The following is a 10,341-nucleotide window of genomic DNA, read 5'->3' on the forward strand; positions in this document are numbered from 1 at the left end:
TAAAAAAAAAAAAAAAAAAAAGAAAATTCAACTATCAAATAAAAAATTGAATTTTATGTTTATTAATCCTAAACTTTTAATTTTAATTTTGTTCAATAAATTATAAATTAAAAAAAATAATGAATAGATCATAATACAAAATTAAAAATTTAAAAATTGGTTAGTCATTTTCTATATAAGAAAAAGACAAATTAAAAAAAAAAAAAAAAGGAAGAATTGCTCTTCTAATTTAACCTTTATTTTTTTTAAATACATTTATCTTTAATGAGTGCCCCCACAAATATTCTTGTAAATAAAAAATTATAAAAACTATTATAAAAAATTATAAATACATTTATCCTACGCGTAATATATCAATATAGCTACCTATACGAGACAAAATATTCTTCAAGTAAAATTATTGTTCCATAATTTTCAAATAATCCCGTTAGGGTTATCCAAAGAGTAACGTGAGACCCATTATTAAAAAGATGAAAAAGTAAAAGATGGGTACGTAAGTATAACATTTGTGAGATATCAATTGATTTTAAATATCGATATCAAACACTTCAATTTATAAATATATAAATATAACTACGGTTAAAGATATTTAATAATAAATTATAGTTTATCATATATATCATATTTGATATTTTATTATAAGGTAAATATCTAGATATTTGCTTTCTTACCATGAGTATCTTTCCATATCCGGTAATTTATTTGATTATAAATAGATAACTTGGAGGTGAATTAAGTAAACATTCTCAACTACATATACTTTAGTCGTATGAGACAAAAGAATCTTCAGGTAGAATTATTGTTCCATAATTTTCAAACAATTCCAACGAAAGAGTAGCGTGGGACCCATTATAAAAAAAACAAAAAAAAGTGGGTAAGTAAATATGACATTTGCATTCTTAAAGGCAGTTGGAACCTTAAAAGACGTAGGGATACCATTGACAGAAAGAAAGGGAGAGTTTACAAGTTTTGGACTTGGCATATCTTGCAGCCAAAGTAACATTGTGTTCATTAAAACAAGGTGGCTATCATATTTAAATTGATGGCATAGTCAAAAGTGCATTAAAATGCCTACATTAATAGTCCAAGAAAAGAACCTGAATCCCTTTTGATGTCTTGAGTTTCATGCAAGCAACCAAAAAGAGAATATAAGGTAGTTTTTAGTTAATCATTTCTATCCAAAATTCCCAAATCTATGTCTTATAAATTAATCCACTCTCATAGCCTTCTCTAAAGCAAAGCCTCTCCATCAAACTTGGCTTCTTTTCCTTTGTAGAGAGCTATCCATCATTGAGCATGGCGGGTCCTCCACAGCTATCTCCACGACCCGCCCGCCCGAACATATTGCGCTACGTCATATTGGTCCTAGTAGCACTAATTGTATTGGTTGGTCTCGTCGTGCTCATCATTTGGTTGACTGTTAGGCCGAAACGACTAAGATACACGGTGGAAAGCGCTGCTGTCCATAACTTTGACATGAGCACAACTCAGCTTAATGCTTCCTTCAATTTCGGAGTGAAAGCTTACAATCCCAATAGACATGTTTCGGTTTATTATGATCATGTCACTGTTACGGTTGGGTTCGGCGATCAAGATTTGGCGTTTGGCGTGATTAAGCCCTTCTACCAACCTCACAAAGATGTGACATGGTTGAACATGGACCTTAATGCTAAAAACTTTTTGTTGCACGACTCCGTGTCGAAGGATCTAGCGCTCGAAAAGGCAGCGGGAGAGATGGATTTGGATCTCTGGATCAAGGCGAGAATTAGGTATAAGGTTGGAGTTTGGAAGTTGGGGCATCGGACGCTTCGAATTCGGTGTTCGCCCGTGATTGTCTACTTGTCTAAAGACAAGGAATTCAAGAGGACTGCTTGCTTTACTGAAGTCTAAAGATGCTTTCTCAATTACTTTCTTAAATTGTGTTCTTGACGGTGTGGTGTTGGGATTAGTTTTTCAAGTTTGGAATTTGTGAGCTATGCTTGTTGTTTCCGATTGTGTGTGTTCATGTATATGCTCTTTTCGATTTTTTTTTTCTTTTTCCTATCAGTCCATTCTTTAACAAATAAGTTCAATTTGTATTTTAATTTGATATGAATAATTGAAAATTTTCATATGTGCAATATTATCTCGTAAGGTATGCTTGAATCGAATGCATTAATTTTCCATGGTGTGTTCAAATGTAAGATTCCTACTCCTATCAAGATTCTAATTGAAAATTCCATTAGATTGTTTTTAAAATTTGAAAAATAGGGAAAAAAATTTCCTCGGATTTAATGTGATTAAGTAGAGTTATTCAATATATACCTCTTTTCATACTTGAATAGATGTACAATATCTATCGATGTCTCCGGTATCAGTTTAAGCTACAATGACAAGACGTCGTTTAATTATGGACAATGTCTATCATTAACGACATCTATCACTATAAATTTTTACAAACAAGTTTCGGTAGGTTGTTGGGCACTCAAGAATGAAGTTTTGTGAAAACCAAGAAGAGTTGTGAATGTGAATGTTTGATTAATCCACCGCACCCAAATAGTGGTGAGATTTCTCTTATTTATAATCATTTACAGAATACAGAAATAAGGTAAATTACAAATAATAAGGAAATAGCGATAAAAGGAAAGAATAATAAATGAATACAATATATTTGCATTTAATAAAAGGGCAAATATGGTAACCCGTAATGTAAGGCAAATATCTAGATATTTGCCTTATAATGAACGGTCAACTATCCTTAACACCCCCCTGCAAGCTGAGCGTTGAATTTGAACGAACATGAAGCTTGGATCTAAAAAATTCAAAGAGAGGTCGAGAAATACTCTTTGTGAAGATGTCAGCAACTTGGAGATGAGAGGGTACATATTGTGTGCGAAGTTTGCCAGCGATAACAAGTTTTCGAAGGAAATGATAATCTAGTTCAACATGTTTGGCCCGCTTGTGAGAAACAGGATTAGAGCTCAAAAAAATAGCACTTTTGTTGTCACATAAGAGTAAGGGCTGCTGTGAAATAGGGACCTTGAGGTCATGCAAAAGATGCGTAACCCAAAGAAGTTCAGCAGCAGTTGTGGCAAGAGCACGATACTCAGATTCACAGCTAGAGCGTGATACAGTAGGTTGCTTTTTGACATTCCAAGAAATGAGATTGTTACCAAGATAAATAAAATAGCCGGATGTAGAACGACGAGTATCGAGACAACCAGCCCAGTCAGCATCCGAATAAGCGACTAGCGTACTAGGAACAGTGGATGGACGAAAGGTAAGACCAAAGTGGAGTGTTCCTTTGACATAGCGAAGAATACGTTTGACAGCAAGAAAGTGATTTGCAGTAGGGACATGCAAGAATTGATTGACAGAATTGACAACATAGGCAATATCTGGACGCGTAATAGTCAAGTACTGAAGGGCGCCAACAAGAGATCTGTAGAGAGTAGAATCAGAGAAAGGAGAACCATCAGCAGTCAGGTGTTGAGAAACAACCATGGGAGTGTGAACTGGCTTGCTATCGAGCAACTGAGCACGAGTAAGAATATCTCGAGCATATTTTAACTGACTGATAAAGAGACCATCAGGAGTGGGTGAAGCTTCAAGACCAAGAAAGTAACTGAAAGAACCCAAATATTTGGTAGCAAACTCAGAATGAAGCTTGCGAGTAAAGCTGTTAATAAGAGATGAGTTGTTGCCGGTAACAATAATGTCATCAACATAAAGAAGTAAATAGATAAGGTTAGATTGCTGATGAAAGACAAAAAGGGACGTGTCAACGCGACCAGGAGGTTGTTCCATATGAACACGTTCAATAAGCGTTCCATTGAGAAAAGCATTCTTGACATCAAGTTGTCGAAGAGGCCATTTATTTGTGATAGCTTTGACAACCAGACTGAAAGTGTCAGTGTAGTCAAGACCAGGAACTTGAGTATAACCTTTGGCAACGAGACGAGCCTTGAAACGCTCGACGGATACATCGGGCAAATATTTAATATGAAACACCCATTTAGAGCCCACGATGTTGGTGTTGGCAGGGCGAGGAACCAAAGTCCAAGTATCATTTTGTTGTAACGCTCGAATTTCTTCATCCATGGCAGCCACCCAAGCAGGATTCTTAGCCGCAGATTTGAATCCTTTTGGCTCAGTGGATGCAAGAAGAGTAGAGAGAAGTCCAGATGAGCCCAACATACCAAGATTTGCTGGATGACGAGTCTTGAATATACCAGCTTTGGCGCATGTGATCATAGGATGAGTGCCCAAAGAAGAGAAATCAACAGGAGGTTCAATAGAGGTCGAATTAGAAGTCGAGGGTGGCAAAGTGGAACCTGCAAGAGAAGTATCAACCTGCATAGACTCATCTACAAGGTCAGAACAAATATCACACGGAGATGAACTGGATTGAGGAATGTGCGGTGATGAAGTGGTAGGGGGGGATGAATCAATATGATGAAGATGTGGTTCCAAGAAATTTGAAATAGGAATAGTGGAAAGAGGTTGGGCTTGGGAGCTAGAGATAGCAAGAAAGTGAGTTTCATCAAATTGAGCATGTCAGGTGATATATAGCTTAGTGGTGGCGGGATCAAGACAGCGGAATCCTTTATGAACAGGACTATAACCCAAAAAAATACAAGGAATGCTGCGGGGAGAAAGCTCGTTAGGCATATAATCACGCAAATAAGGATAAACACTACAACCAAAGGGATGAAAATTGTCATAATGTGGAGTGTAGCCATAAAGTAGTTCAAAGGGTGACTTACCTCCAAGAAGTGGAGTAGGCAACCGGTTGATAATATAAGCTGCAGTGCTGAAGGCGTCAACCCAAAAACGAGGAGAAAGATGAGAGTGAACGAGAAGGGCCAAGCCAGTCTCAGTCACATGACGATGTTTTCTCTCAACACGACCATTTTGAGCAAGTGTATATGGACAAGAGAGTTGATGGTGGATGCCAGAATTACGTAAATGAGTTTTGAAACAAGTACTAGTAAATTCGATACCACCATCGCTTTGAAATACCTTGATACGAGAAGAATATTGATTTTCCATAAATTTTTGAAATTGAAGAAAAATATAAAAAAAATCAGATTTAAATTTTAAAGGGTAAAACCAAGTGAATCGAGAATAATCATCAATAAAAATAGCATAATAAAGAAAACCCGAATTTGATTTGACGGGAGAAGGACCCCAAAGATCACAATGAATAAGATCTAACACATGAGACGACCTAAGTTCATTGCGGGAATAAGGCAATCGATGACTTTTCGCAAGCTGACAAGTATTACATAATGATGGAGAAGGCAATAAAGACGTAAGAGAAAGATGATCTTTTCTATTTAAAAAACAAATACCAGAATGATTCACATGACCCAGACGAGTATGCCATAAATCATATGAATCACGTAAAGATTTATTTTTAAGGGCTGAAATAAAAGCAGAGTTGCCGCGCTCCAGCACATATAGCCCTCCATCTCTTTTACCGGTTGCCACCACCCTTCCTGTTTGATGATTCTGGATAGTAATAAGATTATTAGTAAATGTAACGGAGAGAGGAAAATCAGACGTTAATTTACTTATGGAAAGAAGATTTTTAGTGAGGTGAGGGACAACCAAGACATCTAATAAGTGAATATTTGGAATAGGAGAAAGAGTACCGGTGTGGGTAATGGGTAGGGATGCACCGTTTCCTACGATCACAGAGTCCTTACCCGTGTAATTTTTAGACTGATCCAGAATTGATGGGTCGGCAGTCATATGGGCCGAAGCTCCAGTGTCCAGAAACCAATCAGCAGCATCGGGTCCAGCAATAGAACATGACATGTTAAAGGCTTCAGCAAGGTGAGCATGAGAAGAATCAGATCGAACATACCGTTGGTTGCAGCGGTCAGCATAATGGCCCTATTTGCGGCATATTTGGCAATGAGGTGGTCGACGACCCTGACTTGAGTGGGTTCGTCCTCGATTAGAAGAGTTGTTTTTGTGAGAATAAGAACGACCTCGCTGGTTGGTAAAGGAAGCAGGGTGACTTCCATGGGTATGACCACGATTAGTGGCTGTGAATGCTGTAGGAGTGGAGTCAGAGGACTCAAGGGAGCGCTGGAACAACTCAAAACTTTCAGTTTTAGAGACTAAATCTGCAAAACAGGGGATAGGGGTGAGAGCCATCTGAGCAGTAGAAAAAGCTGAAAATTCGGTGCCGAGTCCACGAAGGAACCAGTGCACTTTATCAATGTCCTCGACGGGTCTGCCAATGGCATGAAGTTGGTCACAATTTTTTTTCAAGGCACGGGCATACTCAGCAACAAGTTTTGTGCCACGTTTCATCAACTGCAAGTCATCCTTGAGTCTCAGTTCACGAGCTTTTGACTGATGGCTGAACGTAGTTTCCAACGCAAGCCAAACATCACGTGCAGTAGAGAGACCAACGACAACAACCATGGCTTCCTCAGTGAGAGAGGAGAGCAGGAGACAGAGAAGTCGTTGATCGGCTGCTCTCCATGCCAAATATTTGGGGTTGAATGTTGAGGAGGTTTCTGGTTCAAAGCGAGGTGGTGGAACCATAGTTTCATCGACATAGCCCAGCATGTCTTGACTCTCAAGGAGAGGGAGAAGTTGACTTTTCCAAAGAAGATACTTGGAGGAAGAAAGTTTGATGGTGATCATATGGATTAGAGTATTGAAAGGAAGAAGATGATAACAAGATTCAGAAGCCATAAAGAAGAAAGGATCAGGGTTGTTAAACCGAAAGGGCTCTGATACCATGTGAATGTTTGATTAATCCACCACACCCAAATGGTGGTGAGAGTTCTCTTATTTATAATCATTTACAGAATACAGAAATAAGGTAAATTACAAATAATAAGGAAACAGCGATAAAAGGAAAGAATAATAAATGAATACAATATATTTGTATTTAATAAAAGGGCAAATATGGTAACCCGTAATGTAAGGCAAATATCTAGATATTTTCCTTATAATGAACGGTCAACTATCCTTAACAAGAGTAAAGAACTCAATATCAAGGGGAATCAAAGAAAAAGCTATCGAGTTTATTTTTGGTGGATTTGGTCTAAATTCATCAACCATGGTCCATTAAGCTTCAACCGAAGGATACCATGAACTTTATAGAGATGAGTTGAGAAGAATTCGTGAAGGAGTCAAGAGCTAAGGCGAGTTGCTCAATAACCTCTAATTTTTATGAAAAATGGGTAATGTGCCGAGAGAAAGAATGAGGGAAATTGAGGGTATGCACAAGAATATCATTCCAAAATGAATTCTTAAGCTTGAGGAGAAGATAAGGAACAATTTCCATGAAGAAGTTAGGAGCTAAAAATGTCCCGAACATCTTAACCAATATGCACTTTTTGGATTTGAACTCGGGTGAGAACAATGTTTTCCAGCGAACTTGGTGACCTACATCTTGAGCTATGATTCACGAAAAGGTATGAATCCGATCTCTACGTCATTCTTGCAACACCATCTTGAAGTTCTATAAACAAATCGAGGAGAGAAATCCACCGTATCAAGCTGGATAATAGCCATTTTAGGGCTTTCGACAATGGAACGTCGCCACGTCTTCTTCCCCTATTTTAGGGAAGGAGATGATGACATGAACTGCTCACATTAGCAAATACTGACACTGATGATGACTAGTTCTCAAGAAATTGATGATGACTTTAGAAACTTAACTAAAGGATGAATCTACCTAAGAAAATTTGGAGTAATTTGGATACCAAAAGCTCGAGAATGGAGGTCTCGAACGTCAACGTCGAGGTAAGTAGCCATCTTAGATTTTTCTTAAGAAATACTTGTAGGAATCCTTTAGTGAACCTTAAGTTAAATATGAATTAAGGGAATACAAAAGGAAGAGATTAAGAACTTTGAGTTGAAGGCCCGAAACAAGTATTTTGCTAAGAAATCAAGTAGTTTTAAACCAACTAATTAAAAGAACTCCGCTACCTATAAAATTTTAGACATGAGTATCACATGACATATTAAGGTTTTATATGTAATTTTATGGTTATTGGATAATGATAAGTGACTAAACCAAGAAATAATGTAAAATAAACGAAATGTCCCTAAAATTTAAATGATCTTCAAATACCATGAAGTTTTATAATAGGCCTAAGGATGATGTAAATTTTCAAGATCATTCGAACATGGTTATAGGCTAAAGAAAGATTTAAGTTTAAAATGACCATAAGGATATAAAAATACATTCTAAGTATCAAGTCATTTGGATCAAGTTTAGAAACTAAACTAAGAAAGGGTGTAAGTTAAGTGTAATACTTCGAAAGTTAAAGTAACTCAAATAAGTTTAAGGAACTTCTCAGATTTTAAATTCTTTATGCAAATTACAAAAATTCTCTCGAAGTCCTCTTAAATTATGAAAATGCCACTAAAGAAAATTTGGAAACGGATTTGGTTCCAAAACCATTTAGTACAAAATCATATGTATCTTCACCTTCAATAGTTCGAGAAGACTTGATGTTCTTTAGATATAACAGTTGAAATTAAAAAACAATGTTGGCAGCACCCTATCGGAGTAGATATTTTGACTAGTAATCTAAAAATATTTAAAATAAAAAGAGAAAATTTATCACGAACCAAGCATCATCTATAAATAAAATATTATGAAAAATATTTTAAACAAGAATCGAGTGATAAGAATTCTTAAAACTCGAGTTTGAAACTTTTAGATTATGTGTTTTTCTTCCTTCTAAATTCGAGAGCTATGATTAATCATTTTTCTTTTTACCAACTACTACACGTTCCATATAGTATTTCCAACAAGTTTCTTGAAGAAATTCGAAAGAACATGTTTTTTTAGTAAATATTGAAAGGTTAGAACTTGAGCTAGAGACCACGAAACGAAATGCATTGCTCTCTACTTCTTCTAAAACTCTATTTAAATGTTTTGTGAAGAAATTGCAATTTAATGTTTACATAGAGCTGTACGAGAGCAAACCAGAGATATATGATGAGCAAAATTGTGATTTTCCAGCCACTAAAGGAAGAAGATGAATCCCCAAAGTCAGAGATAACCTATGACATTTCTATATTTTTTAAAAATCAATTTAGACCCCTTCCAGATTTGTTTTCATGAATTTGTTTATGGTCCGTAAAATTAGATTTAAAGATGAATATAATAAAAAAAAATTGGGAGCAATTTGGATAACGAAAGCTTGAGAACGAGGACCCGAACGCCAACACCGAGGTAAGCAGCCATCTTGGACTTTTTTTAAGAAATATCTTTAGAAATCATTTGGATCTAAGTATGAACCCTACCATGAGTATGAATTAATGGACTATGAAAGAAAAATACCAAGAACAGTGAGTTAAAGCCTTAAACTGAGCAATTTTTTTCATGATAATTGATCAATTTTTAAAATTGGAGAGTTATTAAAAAGCGAAACCAAGAATTAGGGGTAAAATAACATAAATGCCCCTAGGACTTATATCGCTTGGAATGCAAAAAGCCTTGGATACTTGAAATGTATGGAACCTTCGGCATAGGATTTGAGACCGTATCGCACAGGGAACACATGAACTCCTCAAACACAGGTGAGCTTGATTTGAACCTGCACCCTTTCAGACTATAATTTTAATCTAGTGCCTTAGAACAATTCAACCATCTCAACATTTTTAAGACATATAGACCCTTTCTATGTAGAATTGCACCTTAGTAACCTTGTCACACTTTTGTATATGACCATGGATGATACTAGGTATCAATCTTTTGCAAGCCGCAACAAGATGTATTAAAATCAAGTAGTCAAAGAGAGGCTACTCAAAGGACATGACTCAAGTCGAGGATACACCATGCTCTAAATTGTTGAGAGTGAGATTTGAACCGACACCCTTTCAAACTAGAACCTACTTTCTTAGTAGCCTTGTCACACTTTTGTATATGACCAATTTGGATAAAGCTTGGTACTTGAATTCTTTCTATCTCACCTTTTTGCAAGTGGGTTTACAAAATTAAGAGCTCTAGTCAGTATACACCATGCTCTAAAATTATTGAGAGTGGGATTTGAACTACGCCATTTCGAACCAAAACCTTAATCTAGTGCTTTAGACTAACTCAGCCATCTCAATATTTTTGAGACATTTTTATAACTCATTTCTACATAGAATTGCACCTTAATAATCTTGTCATACTTTTGTATAGGACCAATTTGGGTAAAGCTTACTAGGTACTTGAATTCTTTCCTTTCCATCTTATTGGTGAACTACTAGCCCCAATCTAGATCACTAATAGCAATTATCATATAGTAGAGAAAATAGAAAGTAACGTTAAAGAGGATTTGAATGCACACTCTTTCAAACCAGAACCTTAATCTGGCGCCTTAGACCAAC

At 36.3% G+C, this 10,341-nt stretch overlaps 1 protein-coding gene across 1 annotated transcript; it reads left to right on the top strand.

Annotated features, from left to right (window-relative positions):
- Positions 1-1,182: 1,182 nt before the first annotated feature.
- LOC111468522 (uncharacterized protein At1g08160) lies at positions 1,183-2,145 on the top strand. The gene has a single exon (XM_023113765.1). It carries the CDS (start codon positions 1,297-1,299, stop codon positions 1,888-1,890), a length of 594 nt encoding a protein of 197 aa, XP_022969533.1. The 5' UTR covers positions 1,183-1,296; the 3' UTR covers positions 1,891-2,145.
- The last annotated feature ends 8,196 nt before the right edge of the window (positions 2,146-10,341 follow it).

The sequence above is a fragment of the Cucurbita maxima genome, unplaced genomic scaffold (assembly GCF_002738345.1).
Source record: "Cucurbita maxima cultivar Rimu unplaced genomic scaffold, Cmax_1.0 Cma_Scf00037, whole genome shotgun sequence".
In the NCBI taxonomy this organism is placed as follows: domain Eukaryota; kingdom Viridiplantae; phylum Streptophyta; class Magnoliopsida; order Cucurbitales; family Cucurbitaceae; genus Cucurbita; species Cucurbita maxima.